Genomic DNA, 23294 nt, shown 5'->3' on the forward strand with positions numbered 1-23294 from the left:
ACACACACACACACACACACACACACACACACACACACACACACACACACACACACACACACACACACACTGAGATGAGACAGTTCCAAGAGGAACAACCCAATCAATACTGTTTCGATAAAAAAGAAACAGTCTCTCTTTAAGTCATGATTCCTGTTGTTCTTTGCAGTGAGAAGAGAACATATCCACTCTATCAAACAGCAGATCTAGTTTTAAAGAAAGCATCTGTATCTTACAGTGGGGTTGAAGGTGAGTGTGACGTGCTTGTGGTAGCCGGTGGAGGTGAAGGAGACCTGGGGCAGAGTGAAGTCGTACTGGGAGCGGGACAGCGTGGAGTACAGCATCAGAACATAGGTCTGGAGAAGACAGAGAGAGCTGACTGTAGATCTAACAGCAGCATGTCCTGGGTCATGGTTATGTCTGACGCAGTTGATACATTTAGTGAAATATAAAAACATATTAAGACATTTTACAACCACTTACAACAACTGAATAATGTAGACAAGAAAATCTGACTTTTGGTTTTATGAGTATGAGCATTTTGTTGTAGCCTCAATTCAGACTAAAGAGTGGGATTACAAGCTGATACCTCTCCATCTCTGTCCAGAGGAGGGAAGTGGAAGAAGAGGGACTGTCCCAGTGAGACGCTGTTGATTGGATTGTCCAGATTGTCGCTCCTATACAGCTTCACCTGGACAGATCCAAAAGAGGGTAAATAGCTGCCAAGTGACCATCGTAAGGGGAGATGCAGCGATAACATGAGTCAAGCAGTCGTACCGATAGTGTTGGGAGATGTTCCGGGGACGTGATGACGTTTCCGCTGAGGTCAAACTGATTGATCTGTCTGAAGGCGATGATGTTGATCCCTTCAATGTCACTACTGCCAACCTGAGAATTAACACACCAATCTTACTGTACAGATACAACCTTGAACTACTGAAGAAAATACCAACTCTGGATAAAAGCTTTGTACAAGTCACACGGTGTGATAATAACAGAGAATTAAGTGGAATTAAGGCATTTCCAGTCTTGCCAGAGAGATTAGGGGGCCTGCACTTTTCAGGCAAGCTAAAATTATGAACCGAGAGGTTTAAACTTGCAATGGGATTATCGCTGCTTTTGTTCTGCGTATAGAAAAGGACCCATGTGATAAGGCTGCTGATAAGTCATAATCACAGGGTTCCCACAGTCATTTCAACAATTCAATTACAAAAGTTTTCCATACCTTCGGATCTAGTTTTCATTACTGTGTTACTGCAGTGCAAAGCATAAAGGAAAATGACTATGACAGTGAAAATATGTTAATGCAAAGGTTCAATGTTCATTCTTAAATCTTGGAAACAGCAGCTGAAAAAACAAACTCACAACAAGGTGTATTTAGTAGCTGTTCTGGAGCTTTTGATCGAAACACAGTGGTCAACATCAAAAATGAACTATGACCCGGGGCTTTAAAGCCAACATGGAGGAGACTTCCTTAAAGTGAAAATCTTCTTATGAAGATCACATGCTGTGATCAATAGCTCCTGAACAGCTACTAAATGGACTCTTCATTATGGCAATTTAATACTGTTAAAAATAAAGTTAAAGAAAAATTCCCAAGTGTTTGTTTTGTACAACATGTAATCTGACAACAAATAATTATTGAATAATCCCGCCATTGTTTACTCTGTTAAATTAAAAAAGGTGTGTGTGTGTGTGTGTGTGTTAACAATTGAGAAACTGAGACAGAAACCGTAGTTCAAACGTCCGTCTTGTGTTGTGATACCAGACGACATTTCACAACTAACACTATGACACATGTAAATCACTAAATTATTATTCTATTTGATGTTAGGACAGGCACCTATTTCAATGTTTTCCAACTGCGTGTGTCACCTTACTATTTCGGTCCAACCATTAGTTCATGATGGAGAATAACCCTGACATTGCAGAGCCCCCTCCTCCCTCCCTCCCTCCCCCCGAGCACATTCAAGTCAGCAGTGTGGGAACATTTTGATTATCCCCCCCACCTCCAAAAACACAAAACAAAAGAAAAAAATGAGGTTGTTCTTATTTAACCGCTTAACTGTTGACCGACGATAAGAATTCTGACTGATTAATACCATTGGTTAAATCAGTTAAATCAGCTCCATCTGAGCTAACAGTTGCTTATAGTTTCTTGAATTTTCCAAAAGCTGGACGACTGTTACCACATCTGGAAAACTGTGTGGACCAGGGGAAGCCTGCAATAATTTTGTTGCTTACCTCTATAGCTCTGTGTTGTGGTAGAGCCCTCTCTATGTGGTCGTTGCCTTCAGCGCGCAGCTGAATCAGATACTTGCAACCCGGCTGTAAGAAAACATTCAGTAATTCAGTCATTTACGATTTACTAGGTAAACCATTTCAGAGATTCAATATGCTTGCTGTGTATAGTTATTCATGCGGTGCCAAATGCAGCTTACTCAAGGTTTTTTTACCAGACGGGTTTCTAGCATCCTTACCAGCAGACCCCTGAGTCTGAAGCGGCCCTCCTCATCAGTGACTGTGTCCTCGCTGTAGATGCTGCACTCTCCCTGACCCACCGCCTCCACGGCAACATCCCGCTCTGCATCCCCGCTCAGAGACTGCACCGCTCCGTAGCAGCTGAGGACAAGGGCACAAGACCATGACACTGATAAGACACGTGTGGAAAGGACATTTCTGGATTCAACAAACAGCAGGTAAGTACCGGCACTGCGCAAAAAAGGAGTCTGATTGGCCTGCAGCATAACAATGAGCCCAGACATACAGCCAGAGTCAAAAAGAACTATCTTCAGAGACATTAAGAACAAGGAGTCGTGCAACAGATGGTCTGTCCCCCACAGAGCCCTGATCTCAACATCATGGAGTCAGTCTGGGACCACTTGAAGAGACAGAAGACACTGAGACAGACTAAACCCACAGACGAACTGTGACTCAAGACCTAAATACCAAACACTTTAAACTGTGCACAGGTGTCCCGGGGAGAACTGCTGCTGTTTTTAAGGCAAAGAGTTGTCACACCGAATACTGAATAGATTTTTAAGTGTTTACTCCACTTTGTATGAAGTTAACTGATGAATAAAAACCATTTTCTGGCATTATCTTTGAAAGCATCCTCACTTTACTTTTAGTGCCTAAACCCTTTGCACACTACTGTACATTACAGTGACACACTGTAGATGTTGAGACAGACATGTTTACACTTGGAGGCCAAACTAAACAGAAAATGACCGTTCAATGTACATTTGTGTACCTGTATGCAGTCTTAATGCCAGTTATATCGATACTGAGGTTTTGACCTTCCTCCACTGTGATCATCTGAGACGCCGGCTCAAAGCGGAACTCCTTCATCATGGGCTTGAAGTAGTACTGACCAGGACTCTGAGGAGACGAAAGCAGAGACGAAAGCAGTGATTATGTTGAATAAAGAGCAGAAAATATTAACGTCAGCTAGAGAACAAAGGTCAAAGCATCCCTACAATCTGCTTTACAGCTTGGTGGACTGACATCTTACAGCTTAAGTACAATGGTGAAACCAAATGAACAAACTGCTGGATCCCTACCAGGTTATTAAAGGTGAGCAGGCCAGTGTCCTGGGTCAAAAGGTTGGAACGAAACTGTCCTCCACTCAGAGAGAGAAGGACGCCTGACAGGGGCTGACCTTCCTCTGATTTGATCTATTGAAAGAAGGGAAAAAGAGGTAGAGAACAGGTTACAGATCTCATGATTTGACAACTAATGGATTGATTTCACTTCTCTTTCAGCTGCATATTAAACCACACGAGGTCAAACATGTCCAATTTTGAGTAATAGAAATTGCACATATTTGAAATAACTTATAACTGTGGCTGAACTGGGAGGTAAGTGATTAAACTCTTCCAGTATTTTCAAAATAAAAGACGATGTGGATTGAATGTCTGTTGCAATGAAAACAAACTCACACAGGCAATTCTTGAAAATCATGAAATTAGTCAGTTGTGGTTCAAATTGTCAGAGCCATACTGTGAAACAGTGCACATAATCAGGCTGACAGGTGAGTTCAGTCTCTCTTAGTGTTCTATTTCAGGGAGGATTTACAAAAGAAGGATAAACAAGGACACAAAACTCTTTATAAATGCCGTACAGAAGATTTCAAAGCAATTTATCCGACAGTCTGAAAGGGAAAGCGACAATGATCCTTTGTGCCAGGATCTCATGGTCACTGTACATAATTGCAGACCCTTAAAAAAAAAAAGAAGCAGTACAAAGGCGAGGCACTGACAGCACACAGCAAAGCAGAAAACTGATTCAACTATCATCAGTGAGATTTTCTTTTCAATTATATTTTATGAAAACATACTAACAAGGGCTTTTCATCAAGTTATTTCATATTCACTTTAAAGCACATAATCAGTGAGAGTAGTAAATGAGAACAAAGGGCTTTAATTGTCAGATACTCCGGGTGAAGAGTGTCAGCTATGTACCGCTTTTACTGATGTAAAAAAATGGCGGTGAATACTGGGATGTAAAATGCATTCAAGTGAGAGGGGTGGCCACTTGTACCTTGAAGGTGACACCAGCCAGAGCGAACGCCTTGAAATCTCCCTGGGTTCCCTCCACTGGACTCAGGACGAAACCTTCTTTACTGGCACTGATGTCGTACTGCCGGTCGCTGTGAAGGGGACCCACACTGGAGAGAACGAGAGGAGAAATAAGGTGGTTGCATGTTTCATAGTATGCGTCATGCGGTTACTATACTAGCCCACACGTAATACAGAAAGACATACATATAATAATGGCAGATAACAGTTCAGAATTCCATCCAATGTAAAACAAAAACAACTTTTTGGTAAGAAAATACCACCCACAAAAAGGCATTGCTACACATTAACTGGATAATGTTGACTCTGACATTTAAAAGTCAACCCGAAACTACATGAGGAGAATTATTTTTTTGTGCAGGTCTCAATGAAACTGCTGACAAACCCTCCAGAGACCCAACACCTTCAGAGGATCCTCCAGAGGGCAGAATGTGAAGCGAAACTACTGCCACTCCATTTTGACATCTAAAATTGCACCTACACAAACTGTCATGTGGGCAACAGTAATGTCAAATAAATATTTATAGTGCAACTATCATTCTTTGTCTTACTTCTATTTGGTAGATAATCAACTTTTGACAACAACAGAAAGTAAAATGTTGCCATGGAGTCAGTTAGCTGTGGGCAACAACTTGTTTCCCATATTTTTAGTAGACATCTGTTTACATTTTAGCAAATTCACACCATTAAAAGTATGCGGAACTAGCTATTAGCTGTTCCTGTTTGCAGTGCACCCATGGACGTGCAGACAACTATCACTGAACTACTTGGACACGGAAGAAAACTTTAAAATGTGATGATTCTCGGGCAAGTTTCCGGAGTTGTAAGGAGAATCTTTTTTTCCTATGATTTCTAAGTGGATTTATTGATGTTTCGCGAAAGACATCAGATTTAACTGTATCCTCGGTAAGTGTAGGTCAGTCACACTGAGTCTGAAATGATATGTATTCATGTCTCTAGAAACGGCTCGTCTGCATGTAAAACAACATCTGTGTGACCACTGGAGAAGATCAACTCAGCAAGCTTTAATAAATATAATAAACAGTGGAAGTCAAAAGCTTCAATATAATTTTCATTCCACAGACGGCACTGACGCAGCTCTTCATGTATTAAAATCTCTCAGCCTTTTCACTCTTGTGTGCGGCTTCTGACAGTGTTTACCATGAGGCCAGTTGGTCTCTCTGGCACAAATTGTGATTTAATTATCCATTTGGCTGACCACCTCTAACAGAAGCTTCTAAAACCCATTTCAACTATCTGGGCCTGACTAGCAAGCTATATTAGAGCCAGAGTTTTAACAAGAACCCAGACGTTGCTGCCGTTTCAACACTCCTTTTGGCCTTAATGTATTTATGGATCTGCCAGTTAGTCTATAATGACCAGCTAAGCACATACATTTATAGCAGAACCCAAAGATAGACATTACCATCACCATTAGTAAGCACTCTGGAATATCCTACCTCTAGTCTCATGCACTTTATTTTTTATCTCAAATTCGAAGTGCTAGGTTCTCATACCTGTATGCTCCCATCTCATTAGTGGCAACAGTAATGAGCGGAGAAGCAGCTCCTCTTTCACTGATGGAGATCTCTACACCCTGGAGCTCTGGTGACACCTTGCCCTCCAGGAACAGACCCGCACGCCCAGTGATGTCCACCAGCCGACCTGGACAGGACTCTGTCAACAGGGAGAGGTTTATTACTTTTTAGGAAGCTTGTTTAGCATGCTACAGAATTAGGGGAAATTTATTGTTTGCATTGTTTTTTCTCCTGATTCTCTACACAACCAATTAAGATGGAGTTAAAATATTCTAAGCACAAGGGTACACACTTCTGTAAAGAAAGAAAGACCTAAGAAGCAGCTATAACAAGGACAAATAGACATAATACAGTTGTTAGACTACAATGTGTGTGATGGATTTTACCTCCAGTGATAGTGGCCTCTACCTCAGGTGGGTAGAACAGCAGCTCCTTGGAGGAGGGAGTCACTGTGATCTTCTCTCCAGCCCTGCACAGTCATGTACAGTAAATATTAACTCGTTGCATCAATACATGGATTCAAGACTGAATGAGATTCTCATACTTGATGCCTTTTATGCTCTATGTAAAGCACTTTGAATTGCCTTGTTGTTGAAATGTGCTATACAAATAAACTTGCCTTGCCTTACTTGGTGTCTAATCATCACCATGCCAAACTCAAACCGAATCAAAACGTGATTACCCAGGAACGAAGTTAAAAGGATTAAACTGAAGAGCCGTAAAACAAACCTATAGGATTGTTATGTTACAGGTGGGAACCCTGTGTCTCTGTGTTTAGGAACATTGCAGGTAAAGAAAAAACTATAAGAGAAATTTAGTGAGCAACATGCCTTCAAAGCCAGCAGTTGATCCCACTTCAAAATGCTATAAGACATTGAGCACATTCCGGATCTTGCAGTGTTGCAATCCTTACTTTGTCATGTCGTAAAGAGCAAAGATGATAAATTAAAGCGCAGCAACTGACCTGGCCCAGTAGGAGAACTCATAGTGGAACGGGCCTGTCAGCTCATCAGCCTTCTCTTGGATTGGAGGGCTATCTTCCCTGGCACCTCCGTCCTCTTCGGCAGCACGGCGCTCCCGCTCTTGGCGCCGAAGTTGAATCTCTTGCAGCTGCTGCTCCTGCCGCTGCTCCTCCAGGCTCCGCAGGGGACCCAGCACCAGCGCCGGCTCGCTCTCGATGGACGATCTGACCGAGGAGAGGGTCGGGGGGAAAAAAAAACCAAACAAAAAAACAAAACATTTAAGCTCGTCATTTAAACTGATGCTCAGCGGCGAATGTTAGTGAATCCCAGAGTTTGCTAAAAACGAGCCCAGCCGTGACGAGTCTTACTTGATGGTAACTGTGACATCTAGAATCTTGTCAGTGGTGATGAGCCCGGTCATGTGATGGCGCACTGCAGTGAGGGTCAGGATACTGGGGGCCGAGCTGTTAGACACGGGTCATTGCTTAATTGAATTGTATACAGGGAGAACACTTTTTTTTAACCCAGAAATAAACGGGCACAGCATCTGATTACTTACGTATCGTAGGTGTAGAAGTCCTGCTCAAACTGATGGCAGGAGCGTGGGGTGACTTTGTAAACACCTGGACAAGCCATTTTTAGTTGATTAATTACTTTGCTCCAGTTTTATATTTAGCTAAGTCTGACGCAGAACTTTTGGCTCAAAACACTGTGCTCTAACTATACACAAGGGAACAGTTGGTACACTGATATTTTCTTTTCTCAATACGCTAATTCACACTATGTTTAGCTAATGAGAGGTCGTGAGAATGAACCTCACCGGGCTTGGAGAGGCAGAAGCGGTTGACTCCCTTTGAGAGGTTGTACATGCCGACGTTCTCGGGTTTGCTGCCATCCTGGAAGAACTCCTGTGCAGAAAAACGAACGCAGTCAGAATGTGAGTAATGCGTGTGGACGTGCCACCAACTGTAACGACACACACACCAGGTACTGCTAACGAAGTCAGGTATCGGTGACTAACCAAAGTGATGGCATGGGAGAGGGAGCAGCGCAGGATGTAGCCAATCTGTCTGAACTCCACCCCCAAGACGTCAGAGTCCAGAACTTCCACTTCCATGGACTTATGCTTCCAGCACCACTCCTCATGAGAAATACTCACTGAGAGGCAAAAAAAAAAAATGAATACACTCAAATTAAAAGTAACAGACAAACAAATGTGTTAATAGTTGTTGAAAAGGAGTAAATCTGTCACCCTGGCCTAAAAAGATAAAACCTCAGATGCCATGATCACTTGAAGCTGAAGCGTTCCACTTAACGATCTTATAATTATCTCATCTTTAAACAAAATGTTTAAGAAAGTAAACTTCTTACACTACTCTGGCCTGGCAACACAACAAGCTGAGTAAACGTGCCTGGAAGATGCTGTGTGTGCACATAGCTTGCAGACACACAAACAGATTGTGTGTATTGAGCAGTGAGGGAGATAGATGCAGCACCAGAAGGTACAGAAACACCGGCTGAATAATGTGCGCTTCCAAAAAGCTGCTGCTAAACACCAGTTATGATGAAAGGACTGTAATTACTAATTGATCTCCCCCACAATCGTTAAGAGAATAATTACTGAGATTCCTTGATGGATTCTCAAACGCAGGTAGGATGGAGGGATCCGTTATGTACTACACTTGCTTTGACATTTTCCAGTCAAAACCTGTGTGCTGACTTTGCAATCAGGCTCCACGTAAGTGCTGAGGCACTTCTCCAAGTGCCAAAAATGCACTACTATCTGGTTTGTAATTGCTCTAATCAACCCTGAATATTAATATTATTATTATAAAGAATGAAAAGTATTCTTAGCAGTAGCCCTCACCTTTGTATTTCCCAGGTAGAACGTTGTCAAAGGAGAAGCTGAGGATATCGTTGCTGCCAGACAGAGCCACTGTCCTTCTCTCCCCCTGCCGACTCACTGGTTGCAGGGTTACTGAGAGGTCATCGCAGGACGCTAGAGGTCAACCAGAGGACATGAGGTCAGCTTGTGCGAAGAAATAACAACCACACAATTCAATACTCTTGTAGGCTGAAGCTGAGTCAGGTCCCGCATCTCCTCCTACATCATCTTCTTTGCTCTCTTTATATGACAAGTTACTCGACATTTTGAAAAAAAAAAATCATTTTAAAGATGAGACAAGCCAAGCCATATATGACTAAGTGCTTACCAAGACAGTAGACTTTTCCAGAGACAGAAGCCATGAATTGTGTGAAAAGGAGGTCTGTGAGGGGCCGGTCCACCAGGGAGACCTCCAGGGCTTGAGGCTGCAGAGCCAGGCCGGCTTTCACCTCCGCCTCAGGGAGAGACACCTGAACACATGGAAGTGAAACCAAAGTTATAATGTAGAACGCCAAGTGACTGTTACACTATATGCACACTTTAATTAGTTACATCTCTGCCAATACAACTGAAAACCAATTAGTACAACAGTAATAACTACTGGATGTAAGTATTATCAAGTCTTACATGGACGCTGTAGTCTCCGGGTTTGGCATGGAAGCAGAAGGCCCCCTGAGGGTCAGAGTCGACAGTGCGGCTGGAGGCTTTGTCTTGGCCCATGTGTGTCAGCGTGACCTTGTAGCGACCCTGCTGCTTCATGCCCTCAGGCAGGTGGCTGATGGAGATCTGGCCGCACACACTGAACCTGGGATGAGGCCAACATCAGAACTTTATAAGACTTGTCAGCAATGAGGCAATATGAAACAGCAAACAGCAAACTTTTCCGTACATAATTTCAAAACGTGTACAACCGAAACATGCATGTATGCAGCTAAAGCAGGAAGTGCGCAGGCCTGACGTACCCTGCTGTGATGATGTCAGGAAGTTGTGGCGTATTGGGGGCAATCTTCACCGTGACCGGCTCAAAGAACATGAGCTCCTTGTTGACACGGATGGTGTAGGTACCAGCTGTCATGTTCTCCAACCGGAAAGAACCATCCTCCTTGCTGACGACTGTGGGGACAGAGAGGCAAAGCAAGCAAGTGTGAAAAAACGTGTTCACAATGAGAACCACCGAGCGCACTTCCGCAATTTTTAGGTCATCTGTCTGAAAAGTGTCTTCTAGTACGCTCACCTTTGATCTGGTTGTTGAGGGACACCGTAGCATCAGATACACCCTCCCCACCGAGGCTGTTGAGAACTCGGCCTGTCACGGAGAAGCCCATGACTCGAAAGATGGGCTACACGTGGAGCGACAGAAACAGCAGAGCATGTCAAGGTGATGTACCACACCCACAATGAAACAAACACAACAACACTGATAAATAGAGATTTAATTCAAGTCTTTACCTCTAGTTTCAAACTGTTGTGTTCAACCTTGAAATTCATCCGAGATGGAGCGACATCAAAAGTGATCCTCTCTCCTCTGTAGAAAGGCACCTGATGTGAAGAATTTCACAAACAGAATTAAAGGGAAAATAATTATGTTTGCATGAAAAAGAAAGAGAGAGAGGCAGAGTCATTCTCAACGCAGTGTGCAGGATGAAGCTCGTGAAATCAAATCCCATTTTTGTTACTATTCAAAGCCAGTGTTTTTCCTGCAATAGCCATTTCCATGTTTTACATTCAGTTGTTATCTCTCTATATACCAGTGTTCAGTGGTAGCGGCAGAGTTGCTGGATTCAAACTGAATTCAAACCTATGAGAAACATGTGACAGCATGATGTAGTGACGTCCTTTGACAGGCTTATGTGGTAAATTCAAGTGAAATGCTAAAGTGAACTCAATGAAATACTGACAAAAAGACCTTTCTAAGCATGAGGGACTCACAGGAAACTATGCGTGTGAGCACCCTTACCACAGTGTACTCTCCACTGGCCAGAGAGGGGAAGAGGAAGGTGCCATCTTCCCTTGACAGAGCGCTGCACAGGTAAACCAGGGAGCTGTCCCCAGAATCTGCCCCCTCCACCGGAGATGTGTTACAGCCATTGACGTCCTTCAAATCACAACAAACACACACAAAGATTGAGAAAACCAACTATTATTATTGCTGAAAATGCCCATGAAGGGCATTTTCTATAAAAATACTATAACAAAGTCAAAGTCACTTAAAAAAAAAAAAGTTTTGATTTTGATATTCCCAGACTTCTGCTGAGAAAAAAAATCCTGACTTTGTCTTGAAACACACTAAATTCTATGATATTAGAGAAATCCCATGAGCAGTACAACTTCTTTTAAAGCATTAACTGCAATATGGTAATTTCCTTCAAATAATCAAGGCTAGACTACACAATCAGTACGATTACTTGTGAATTAATGTTGGTTTACCTCTCTCTTGACTGTGGCTGAGTACAGTAGAAAGGTGACCTCTTTCATGGGCTCTCCATCACTGCGGACCTCCCCCGAGACATCGTAGCCTCCAACCACCAGATGGTCGGTGGCCGGGGCATTGGCGTTGGAGACGTGCACCGAGGTAGTACTCTGTCGGAGGACGGCAAAGGTCGCCACGTAAGTTACAGAGAGGGTCGGAATAATGACCCTGTCAGGAGCAGTGTGATTACTGCTGGAGATCATTAGATAGAAACCTGCTAACCTGACAGGGAACCTTATCAGCTGAGCGAGTTGGTGAATAATGAAGTTGTCTACACTCGAGTGGTACCAAAATTAAAAAACACCTCTGAGATCGTGCCTTCTCTACAGCGCTGACACTTCCAAGACAGCCAACGGTGATATTGTGATACCCCAGCAGTGCGTACACACTATGGGGGTGAAAATGATGTCTCACACACACGGGTCTGATCTTACTATCACTTTAAATCATTAGTTACAAACTCGCTGAGCGGTCCCACCTCACCTCAAAAGCCCATTGATGTATAGAGAGGGTCTTAATCCATCTTTCTAAATCATCATAGTGGGGTACTTGTGGGTGACATCTGTGGATAAAAATCTTTATTTTCTCTTAACCTTTTAAAGTACACCATCCCACAGCGCTGACAAATTATACATTGACTCCTGACCCCTTTATCACTGCAACAGCTGTTGAAACAGAAGTGGTACAGGCATGTGGCTATAGCTCCAAAGTGTTTTCCCATAAAAAAAAAAAGGTGCTACCTACAGGACTTACACTCTCTTTTTCATAACAAAAAAAGGTGAGGCAAAAAAAAAAAAAAAAGCTTACATTTCTACCATGTTTGCGCCTGTACGATTTTGGTTCAGTATCTCTTATTCTTATTCTGACTTTTTGGATGTAAAATTTTGAGAGTTGCCATTCAAAGGAGACCAGGGTTATGACTATAATCAAAAGGGTTGAAGGAAAAAGGTAAACAATATTTTCCACATATGTTTGGGTCACAAATAACTATGTTCACTTCACTTGAGTGTCACCTGAAGCAAAATATATATATATATTTTTTCTATTAAGAATTTACCAAAGCCTAAACCTATAGGTTTTCATTGATGAATGGTTGCTAGAATTACAGATTAACTTCACAGCTCCACTCCATTGTTCATATTTGGATTCTAAAACTCCAGTAAACAACTAAACTGACAGGAAGCATACATAGCTCCAACAACATCCACGGTTCAACTCCCGGTCGAGGGACTTTTGTAGCATGTCAAACCCAAGGCGAATATACCGACCTGCTCCAGAGTCCAAGAGGGATGGGAAGCTGTGATGTCATAATTTCCAGGGAGTACTTTGAAGAAGGTATACCTGTGTTGGCAAATCCAAACAAAGGAAAGGTCGTGAAACAGCACACTATTTCAAACATACATTTACTGCAGGATCACCTGTGCACCTCCACTGAACAGAAAGGTACGAGCCACTTACTTTCCTCCAGACTGTGTGATGACACTCTGGAGTTTCTCCTCTGTTCCCGCTCGGCTCAGTTTGACTTCTACTCCTGCCGGACCCAGGAGATGGCCCTTACTCAGAACCTGAGCCAGACACAGCACATTATGAGGGAAAAACATGATACAATAGTAAGAAATATTTTGTGATATGAAGCAATTCCTTGACAGATACTTTTCCAAGAAAATTCTTGTAGAAGCTTGTCTTTGGCGTACAAATAACTGCAAAATTATCCACACACAAAAACCTGATGCATGTGTGAGGGACTGAACCTCACTCTGTCGTACACTGGAGCAAGTTTTCACCATGCATAAAGCTGCAAGACTTTAGGGTCTCCAAGTTAAGATAATTGCATTCATGAGGGAGGAAATTCCGAATCCATCTCACCGTTCCTGAGACTGAAAAGCCAGTGAAAACAAAGTTGATGTCTTCCTCTTTGGTACAGATGTCACTAACTCCATCCACATGGAGGTCGACACTGGTGGGCTCTGGTGAGAGTTCACATCAGAGAACAAAAGACATAAAAGCTAGTACATGGATAATGCAAACCGCTAAGATTTTGCAGCAGTTGGCATTATTACCTCTGCCAAGGATGTTACCTTTTCAGCTGTGTCTGTTTATTTGTCAGCAGGATTACACAAAAAGTAATGAACCAATTTGCACCAAACTTGGTGGAGGGATAAGGCATGGTCCATGGAAGAACCCATTTAACTTTGGTACCGATCCAATTAAAGGGGCAGAGGAATGGAATTTGTTCAAAAATCAGACATATTTATGTTGTTTAGATCTATGACTTTGTACAATCTTGACACGGATCCAGATTATCATCTGACAGCTTTGGCAGAGGTGTGCATTCTGCTGAGTGCCATTCTAGTTAATAGTTTGTGAATTAAGCTGCAAGTCTTACCAAAGCTCCACCCAAGAGGAGGCTCAATCTTCAAAACAAAGTCTCCCTGTAAAAACAATAAATCAGAGAAATTTAAATCATCATCAATGAAAAACTGAGTGTATAAGTAGTTGAATTAGTATTCCCCATACCTTGTCATAGAGCGGGATCATGAAGTAGCCATTGATTGGAGCACAATCAGTTTGATATTTCAAGGAACCTTGTTTAGTGTACAGTTTAATCTGTGCATGAAAGAAAACACAAAGTATATTTAGAATTATTCATTAAGTATATCAATAATTACTTAACCTGAACTGTTCATTGCTGTAAGGCCAGTCTCTTAGGCTTGATTAGTAAGTTAAATGGGAACACTGGTTGAATATCCAGTATCACCTGTTATCAGCAAACAAACCAGTCTATCTGGGATTAAATTCATTTCACTAATCAGTCAAATGGCTAATCCCACGGATCCTGTCAGTGAGCAGGGATTAGGACTGGTGACCAGCATTTAACGTCTTCCTCATCAACACTGACAGGTTTTAAGTTTAACAGGGAGTAATTATGTGTAACACAAACATATTAATGCAATTTCAGATATAACCTCACTCACTCAGCCGTGACTACGTACAGAAAACACCCAAATTAGCTAAATAGCAGAAAGCTACAATGACGTCTAATTACATTAACCCCCCTACTTTATGTTTGTTAGCGACAGAGAGTTAACTCTACGTTAAATATACTGATTTTATGGCCGTTTCATTCAAACTGTCATTCAAGTAAACCTCCTGTCTCCGCCTAACCTTTAGCTTACTACGATAAACCAGCTAACTGTTAGCTAGCAGCTAGCCGGGACGTTTGAACTCTCACCTCGATCAGAGAGTAGTTGATTTCAACGTCGGACTTCACAAACCCGCCGCACGCCACCACTATGTCATCAGAGGACACGGTCAAGAACTGAGAATATATTATACAGAATAACACCCAGAGGGATCCCATGTCAGCCCGGATCGTAATTCTAAACATTTTGGCAGAGTGAGCCGAGCCACAGCACGCTGCCTCCGGTTCCGTACCAGCTGAGCTGCTGCTGTCACTGACCGAGCAAAGACCCTGACGGCGGCAGCGACCTCTGCTGGGCCGGAGGTACTATAACCTGAGAATAGTGACTACAGTGATTAGATAGATAGATAGATACAGTAGATAGATAGATAGATAGATAGATAGATAGATAGATAGATAGATACTTTATGATGGTAGGTAAGAAAAGAGAAAATCAAAAGCAACAAAATGATTCAACTAATTTATTTATTTAATACTAATATTTATTTTTCATGTAAAAAGTTCAATATTTAGAGCAGCCACTTAAAACGTACCTTACATAAAAACAGCATATTTACCCAAAATATGACAAACAGTATTCATGGTTCTAACATACCTACCACCCAAGAGTTATTTTAAAGTTAAAAAAATTGAGTAACATTACTGTTAAAGAGAACATGGTTAGAGTTTAGGGTTAGTATGATACTGTGTCTCTGAATTATCATGTAACCTCAGAGCAAATAATAATGATATAAATGTCAGATTTTAAAACACACGAGACATACAATGAATGCATAGTACTGACTTAAAACAAGTTCTACAAGTAAGAAAACACTAGTGTTAAATACTTTTAAAGTGCATACAATTCAGAAGGTTTTTTCAAACTCCAGTGGTTATAGTAATGCAAATCCTTCTCAGAAGGACCGAATGACAGACAGAACTTACAGTAAAGAAAAATACCACAAAAAACATCTGATCAGCAACGACTGCTTTGGTTTAAAAATACTTGAACATTGCCGCTTAGTTTTATGATTAGATTGTCAACAAAGGAACACTGAAAAAGCACGATGCATTTATGTCAGCAGGTCCACAGAAACTCCCAAGCTGTAGTGTTTTCGCAATAAAAAAAAAAAAGAGCAGTTAAGATTTTCTGTTTTTCAGTCCCAGTACATTTGTCCAGTCTTGCATCTGGTCTGTAATATTAGGTCTTTGCCTCACACATGTGTGGAGGAGTCTGGAGGCGGGTGTGCCAGGAACACCGCTTCATTGAAATTGTTGGAGAAGCTGGTATGGTAGCAGGGGCTGCTTCTGCTGCTGCGGGGCTGGGATTTGGACGCTGGAGATTTGATCGCTGAGAGCCTCTGGGCCTGGCACAGCTTCTGGATCAGGAAACGTTTGTCACGGCCCTCCTGGAAAACAAAATAACACATTGATAGTAGTTTGTGTAAGAATAAAAATAATAAAGAGGAGATAATAAGAATAAAAATAAGAAAGGAGGTTGACATGATCACAGCACCAAATCTTCTGAAAACATGTATTCTTGAGTAAACCTACCATGGCCAGCTGATCCCTTAGTTGGTTAATAACTCTCTTGTGAGCTCCAGCTAAGGCAATCACATAAAACATGGCCAAACTGCAGAGAAAATGGAAATACTGTTTAAAAATGTAGTCACACAGAAAAAAGTAGGTTGAAAAAATTTGACAGAAACATACCATGTAAAAACAAAGAAGGAGACAGCGAAGGCCTCTGATGAGAGAGCGAAGAGTAGGGTCCGTACTCCATCAGGTAGCTGGGCTACCGTAGTTGGCAGCACCTCCCAGGAGGTGGTGTAATTAACAAATGGTCCACAGGCCTGGGAACAGTTTATTCTGAGCAAAAGGGACAGGTAAATAAGTGTGTTTGCCAAGAGAACGGCAGCAATGAATGACCCTACATCTATTTAGTCACTGACATGCAGGCGACAGATATGAGAAATTTCAAGTCTCCATTTACATCTAACTAAGTGAAATTCATCAGTCAAATATTGACCTCTGATGTCAATACTCCTACTTGAGTTTCTTTTAATACAATTAAAACATAGCATGGTCATTACTCACTGTGCAACACTAACAATGACAGGCAGGCAGGCCAGAGCCAGACCAATCAGCAGCACGCCAAGGAAGAAGAAGTTGGAGCTAGAAGCTCGAAACGGACGTGTGGCTGGTCGGCAGTTATTCATCAATGATACCTATGAATAAAGAGCAGAAAGGTAATAGAACATCAGAAGCTGTATTCCTGATTCTGAACCGTGCAAAAAAGAAATATGGAGGCAAAAATCACCTTTTTGATGTAGAATATAAAGAAGTATTTGATGGTGCAGATGGCAGGCAGCATCGGGCAGTAGAACGTGCCGATCCAGCAGATGGTCTGACCGTAGACGATCTCTAGCACATTCTGAGGAATAGCAAACTCCTGCTGGCCCCACCACTTAGCCAGGCCACACTCACAGTACTTCACTATCAGCCTGGGTAGGACGGGGCAATGCAAGGACACAGTTATTTGTGACTGAAGAACAAAGAATGTGAAAGTGAGAGGACACAGAATAAAATACCACAGCGTTATGTTAGAGGAAGGCTGAAAAATCAATGTTAAATCTATGTCAATGCTCATACAGAGACTAAATACTTCTACAAACACATCAACACCTCTTGAAATGCCTTGTGAGGATCACATTCTGTACATGAGACTAACAGAAGTTTCTACTGAAATGATGAAGTTGATGTTTTTTACTGTGAGGACTTACTTTCGGGGAAACTCCACAAAGATGGTGACTGCGACAATGATGATGAAGTCAAAGACGGTGAGTTTGTACATCTCCTGGCCTACACGGGTTTCCCAACACTGTGGGCAACAGCAAGGACACAGACTTGCCTGTATAAAACTAGTTTAAAGACGGAGTTTATACTGTAATTGCAATGATATACCTGGATGTGTTGAAAACCCAAATGAGTCACAAAGGACTGAATAAATGTAGGGCTCATACCACTGCTGTTACACTCAGTGATGTAATTTAAAGAGGCATAAATGATTAATGTTCTAAAATGAACTATTAATATCATTTAATCAAAATCAATAAGCAGTGGTAGTTAGTGGTGCGCATGTTGACACAGAGATAACAGTGAGTTTGACGCTGGTATCTGCAGATGACTGAAACAAACCATTGTGTGCTGTATTGGAATAAAAGAGAATGACTTACAGAGTAAAGCACGTGGTTATAGCCACAGACGCAGGGCTCCTCTTTACATTTAGTGATCTGAGACCAGAGAGAGAAGAGCAAAACCCCAATACTGGTCAACCGCATGAAGACACACCTGTGAAGACAGGAAGAAAGAAAAAGAGAGAAAGAAGGGGGAAAAACATTCAGCCAGTTTATTCTCAGCTATGAAGCTCAAGTGTTTCAGCTTGTGATTGCAAATATACTATTTTTCCTCATAGTCTTTGTCTCTGAATGCAATTAATTTAAAGTTAACAATAAAAAGCTAGTAAGTGGTTGATAAACAGAGGTCCACTGTACCGCATGAGAGTGAAGCGGATCTCGAAGGCAGGGGAGTAGTCCTCATAATTGATGATAACGGAGAAGAGGAGGGGGGTGATGAAGTTGGCCAGGGTGATAACAATTGAGGGAAGATACTCATTGATCAAATCCACAATGAAATTCACCTGCAAAAACAGCACAAATTACATTGAGAGCAAATACATCTGATGCAGATTAATGTCAGCGCAGAAGGATCTGAGGATGTGAAAGAAATCTCCAGCATCTTATTCCGCCAAATATTTTATGAACTTCAGCAATAACAGTATCAGTCTACATGTATTCATCATTCATCATCATTCATCATCACTTTTGAAATTCAAGGCAAATCTGAAGTTATTCTTTCAAAGGAGTTTCAAAAAGGGTATGAAAGGCTTTATTAACGACTGTATTGTGATAATAATGTGAGAGTTTCAAGTAGAAAAATACAGAAACACAGAAAATGACACACTTGCAACAGAAAGCAACATGTCATTACCTTTGTATTATTCATCTGTGCTTCCTGGGAGAATACGGTGGCTACATAAATGCTGTAGAAGCAACCAGCCAGCACAGCAATGACAAAAAGGTTGAGGATGAGGCGGATGACGTAAATCCGGCACTTCTCTTTGCGGGTGCGATCCTTTATTTTCTGCTTGATCCTCTCTTCTTCCAAATCCGTCTGGGGATTTGCAGTTTTAAAATGAAGCAGGTAAACATTCAATGGAAGCATCGATTATACATTTAGAACATTTGAAACACCTAATATATATACACATAAACAACAATAATATACATATATAACTCATTTCTGAAGAGAGAGTACTGCATCAGTCTACATGGCAGATGAGAGCTTTTTAAAAGGATTCAAACTAAGATATCCAAGAAGATACATAAAGATCTTATTGCCTGGTAACCAATATGTAGATTATAGTAAGAAACTGTCCATAAACTGTCTGTTAACATCACTCAAGCTCAGCCGCTCTAAAAACAGGTTTAATATCTCGATTAAACTGAGCTTCTCTCAGCATGTGAAAAAAGGCCATTGTTGTCCTATCTCTCCTTATGGCTCCTGGCAAATGTTGGTGTATAAACACATCTTGTTCAACAGAATGATCAACCAACCTTGAGCTCATAGAGCAGACTGCTTCTCTTCAGCCTCGCAGCGTTCTCGTTGGTGATGCAGAAGTCCCAGCCGGCAAAGATCTTGTTGCAGAAACTCTGAAAGCGATCCTCATCCTGAACCAGGTTACGTTTGAATCCCGTGGCCGACCTTGAAGAGAGAAAAACACACTCCCTCAAACTGATCGTTCAAATAAATTTCATTCGTAATGATTTGGTCTTTTCAGTACCTTTTAACGATCCAGATGAGACTGAGGAACAGGTACGCCACAGTGGCCAACAGGTATGCCAGAGGCAAATTATAAGTGATGCTTGGAAAGTGGATTTTGTCCACCTTGTAGTAGCCGTAGAAAAGATAGGTCTGTTCCAGAAAGCCCTGCAGATGAAACAGAATTAGTGGAAACCACATGGAAACTACTTTTTCTCCACAGACCATTTAATATAAAGTGCAAGGACCTACTCCACCAGACAGCAGATCTGTAATGTGTTCATGAAAGATCACCAGGCCTCGTCGAGCGCTGCTTGGATACACACTGCAAATGCTGCCTGTGTGGAAACAGTAAATTTTAATCTTAAAACCATTTAATGCTTAGTTTGTAATCCCAGTTGAAAAAAAAAAAAAAATCGGTGTTTTCTCACCATCATTCTGGTTGTAGGTGGTATTCCCTGAAGAATAGGGGGCCATGATGATGGGCAACATGACGAAGCTGAACATGAGCAGAAAGATGATCATGTTGAGCATGACCAGGAAGCGCAGGAAGGAGAAGTAAGACAGGATCCCTGTGCCAAACATCCCTGAAGGAAAGGGAGGCAAAAAGGGAGAACTTAACAACAACAACAACAACAACAACAACAACAGAACCATAGTTGGTACTAAAAGTGTGTTTACTCATTTAGACCATCCTGAACAGAACTCAGTAAATGTCTCTGAAGCTACAGACACAGTTTTCTGGCACTCAGACCGTCTCATTATTCATCTCTCACCCTCTATCAGGTGGATGTCTCCCCTCCAGAGCTGCAGGGAGCTCAGCCATTCTTGGGCATCGTCCTTCAGCCTCCTCAGATTCCTGCGGGTGCTTTGCCTCCACTGTCTCCAGCTGCTGAGCTCTCGAGCCTCCACCAAACGCTGCGTCCTAACAGGTTACACAGCCAAATTCATTGCTTAGTGGACTATATGCAATCTTAGAAATCAGTTATGAATGAAGCAGGCAATAAATAACATTGTATAATTCCAGTAACTTTGAAATTTGAACTGATCTGTTCGACATTGTCTTTCATTTCATTCATTATCTTTCCTACTTGTCTCTGCGTTTCTCAGCCATGGTCTTGGCTAGTTCCCTGATGGGTCTCTGCTCCGTCTGACCCTTCTGCTTCTCCTCTAGTCTGTTGACTGTGTTCACGCCCCATTTCCCACTGCCAGAGGAGCTGAGCCGAGCTCTTGTGCTGCTTCTTCTCTTGGTGCCACCAGTCGACGACTTCCTGCGGTACAGCAGCGACTGGTAGCTGGGGAGCTGGTCCAGCAGTGGGTTACTGGTGACTCTTCCACTGCGATCAGTGTAGAACACTGATGAGGTGAATGAACATGATTAGATCTTACAAAGTTAACGATATGTTTGATCATGTTGCACTCAAGGCTACTGTTAAGTCCATCTATCAAGCACCTACAGTTGTGATATGGTTAAGATGGACACAGTGAAGTGTAATTATCTTTCACTACCAGCCTGGAGGGAATGACTATACAGTATGTTGTCACAGATGCTACAAAGTTAAGGGCAATTCAAACTACAGCTGCAACAACTAGTCAATCAATCAATTAGTTGAACAAAAATAATTAATCAGCAACTATTTTGATCATCGGTTAATTGTTTCAGTCATTTTTAAAGAAAAAAATTAGCTGGTTCCAGCTTCTCAAATGTGAGGATATAATGCCTTTGTTAATCACATAAACTGAATCTCTGCTGGACGAATAACACCAGTAATCTGCAAACATCTCCTTAGCCTGTGAGAAATTCTAACATACATTTTTTTCACTTTTTGTTTACCATTTTCTTTCCAAACAATTAATGAATTAACCAAGAAAATAAGGGGCAGACTAATGGCTAATGAAAACATCCGTTAGCTGCAGCCCTGACTCAAAACCAATATTCAATATCATATCATAATATATGTATGTTTAATATTGGTCAGTGGTCAGCCAGTCATTGCAGTTATACTCATTTTAGTCCAAATCAGGATTTGCCTATTCAATATTCCTGTTTTAAAATTATTCTACATGCCTTGAAATGATTAAATTATTTACACAAAGGATTTTCTTAATAAAAACAGTTGTTAATACAAACTTTTATTATGCTTTAATGTATTCTCTATTCTTTTTAATTTGCAGATATCTCTCTTATTCAGTGTAACGAAGTGACTGCCAGTCAGATGATATCACTGGAGTGGATTATTGTTAGAAAAAGTGTGTTTAAAATGACACTGGGTCCGCAGTTACACACACTATGCAGCCATATGAACTCTCCTGTTACTTATCCTTAGAAACCACCACAAAGGGAAAGAGCTGCTTTGGATGAATTACTAGTTTGCCATACTTGATCACATCAGAGCTGTAACATTAAAACATACAAGAAAGCTTATGACAATAGCCGTACAGGTTTCCAGTGTGGGAAACAAACACTGTTGGAGACTAAAGAAACTTGTCTCCTTTGTATTATATGTGTCCAGTATCCGACAATGGCAAACCAAACAGCAGACTCAGCGAATAAAAATGCCAAGAGCGAAGTTTCAACATGGAAAACAGACTCAGACAGGGAAAAAAAACTAACTCTCTGAACTCTGATATTTGTGCTCTTCCAACGACCTTTTAACAAAGCGTTAAGTAGCAGGTCAAAGTTATTAGCCTGTTGTTAGCGGCGATTTGATCTTAAAGTTGGAGGCTAGCATTACTAGCCTCTTAGCTGATGTTGAAGAAGTAAGGCTAGCTATAGACAAAAGTATCGGACTAACTGCATTGTTTACCTGAGTCGACCTCCATCGCTTCCATTCCACATAGAATAACTTTATCTAATTATTAGATAGTGTTACGATTAGCTAACAATTAATCTAGAAGACTTCGTCAGCTGGGAGTGGAGTGTAAAGCTGTCAGGAAGATAACATTGCCTATCCCAGAAACCACTTCCTGAATGTGGATGCAGCTCCAAGTGCTGCTCTGCGCTCACACTGGCTGTAGTGTATTGAACCTTAACCTGTTTTATTTGATCTTATCTTAATGTTATTAGATATCACTATAATATAATGCATTTGATCACTAATCTCTGGACTATTAAAAAGAAAAAAAACTAGTTGGATACTGTTAATTAAAGAGTAGCTATTCCAACAATTCAGTATTGCACTTTCAGAAACTTGGAAAACTTGAAATATACAGATTAAAATTAATAAATAGATAGATAGATAGATAGATAGATAGATAGATAGATAGATAGATAGATAGATAGATAGATAAATAAATAAATAAATAAATAAGATTTGTCAAAGTTGATGCAGCTGGGACCAAAATAGGTTACCTATAGTTCTGGTTCAAAAAAGGCTGAATTCTATGTAACCCAATACAATATTTCTGGCCTAGTAAATCCCTGTGTCTTTCAAATTCCATACACAAGTGTGTAACACAGGTTTTCTATTATAAATTTTGAAGTCTCACTCTCAGATAGCTGTAATCACATCATCCGGGTTATTTTCTCAGACTTTCTTAAGGACCTCAGAGGACATTTGTTTGTTTGTGTTTTATTAAGAGAAATAAACTAAACTTCTCACATAGAAGCAGTGAACTGCCTCTAATGAAGAGGAAGAGAAGAAATAAGAAGCAAAACTAGGTCAAATCAAGATTAATCAAGATACGGAGAAACAACATATTAAATATAAGTACATTTGAGAATAATCTCTGGCCTTTAATAGTCGTGTAAAACAATAAAATTCCATTTTACAGTGTGTAATTGAATGTTGTTTGCA

At 41.2% G+C, this 23294-nt stretch overlaps 2 protein-coding genes across 2 annotated transcripts in view; both read right to left on the reverse strand.

Annotated features, from left to right (window-relative positions):
* Positions 1-14856, reverse strand: part of LOC111229199 (nodal modulator 1-like) — a 21754-nt gene extending 6898 nt beyond the window's left edge. Inside the window, exons 1-29 of the mRNA XM_022755420.1 lie at positions 14668-14856; positions 13953-14042; positions 13822-13867; positions 13302-13402; positions 12894-13000; positions 12704-12776; positions 11393-11545; positions 10923-11060; positions 10415-10504; positions 10200-10305; positions 9928-10078; positions 9593-9770; positions 9294-9435; positions 8948-9079; positions 8102-8238; positions 7901-7988; positions 7640-7703; positions 7449-7544; positions 7083-7304; positions 6505-6587; positions 6098-6257; positions 4543-4669; positions 3564-3677; positions 3254-3381; positions 2481-2622; positions 2245-2328; positions 778-888; positions 590-691; positions 237-356 (exon numbers count right to left, since the gene is read on the reverse strand). Coding sequence (XP_022611141.1) covers positions 237-356; positions 590-691; positions 778-888; positions 2245-2328; positions 2481-2622; positions 3254-3381; positions 3564-3677; positions 4543-4669; positions 6098-6257; positions 6505-6587; positions 7083-7304; positions 7449-7544; positions 7640-7703; positions 7901-7988; positions 8102-8238; positions 8948-9079; positions 9294-9435; positions 9593-9770; positions 9928-10078; positions 10200-10305; positions 10415-10504; positions 10923-11060; positions 11393-11545; positions 12704-12776; positions 12894-13000; positions 13302-13402; positions 13822-13867; positions 13953-14042; positions 14668-14823 — 3441 coding nt within the window. The 5' untranslated portion in view covers positions 14824-14856. The remainder of the gene's footprint in view (positions 1-236; positions 357-589; positions 692-777; positions 889-2244; positions 2329-2480; positions 2623-3253; positions 3382-3563; positions 3678-4542; positions 4670-6097; positions 6258-6504; positions 6588-7082; positions 7305-7448; positions 7545-7639; positions 7704-7900; positions 7989-8101; positions 8239-8947; positions 9080-9293; positions 9436-9592; positions 9771-9927; positions 10079-10199; positions 10306-10414; positions 10505-10922; positions 11061-11392; positions 11546-12703; positions 12777-12893; positions 13001-13301; positions 13403-13821; positions 13868-13952; positions 14043-14667) is intronic.
* Positions 14857-15131: 275 nt separating this feature from the next.
* On the reverse strand, positions 15132-22441 carry tmc7 (transmembrane channel like 7). The gene is made up of 16 exons (XM_022755421.1): positions 22305-22441; positions 20589-20853; positions 20274-20422; positions 19929-20084; positions 19750-19835; positions 19520-19665; positions 19293-19440; positions 18667-18849; positions 18171-18316; positions 17853-17967; positions 17400-17497; positions 16937-17120; positions 16714-16844; positions 16330-16485; positions 16171-16249; positions 15132-16025 (listed from the first exon to the last, which is right to left on the reverse strand). Exons 1-16 carry the CDS (start codon positions 22327-22329, stop codon positions 15831-15833), a joined length of 2262 nt encoding a protein of 753 aa, XP_022611142.1. The 5' UTR covers positions 22330-22441; the 3' UTR covers positions 15132-15830.
* Between the last annotated feature and the right edge of the window lie 853 nt (positions 22442-23294).

The sequence above is a fragment of the Seriola dumerili genome, unplaced genomic scaffold (assembly GCF_002260705.1).
Source record: "Seriola dumerili isolate Sdu_G_001 unplaced genomic scaffold, Sdu_1.0 BDQW01000230.1, whole genome shotgun sequence".
Lineage (NCBI taxonomy): Eukaryota > Metazoa > Chordata > Actinopteri > Carangiformes > Carangidae > Seriola > Seriola dumerili.

Coding starts and splice junctions, on each gene's coding strand:
- tmc7 (XM_022755421.1), bottom strand. CDS start 22,329: ATGGAAGCGATGGAGGTCGACTCAG. Junction 19,666..19,749: donor CAGATCTGCTGTCTGGTGGA/GTAGGTCCTTGC, acceptor TTTCATCTGCAG/GGCTTTCTGGAACAGACCTA. Junction 16,250..16,329: donor TCCTTCTTTGTTTTTACATG/GTATGTTTCTGT, acceptor TTTTCTCTGCAG/TTTGGCCATGTTTTATGTGA.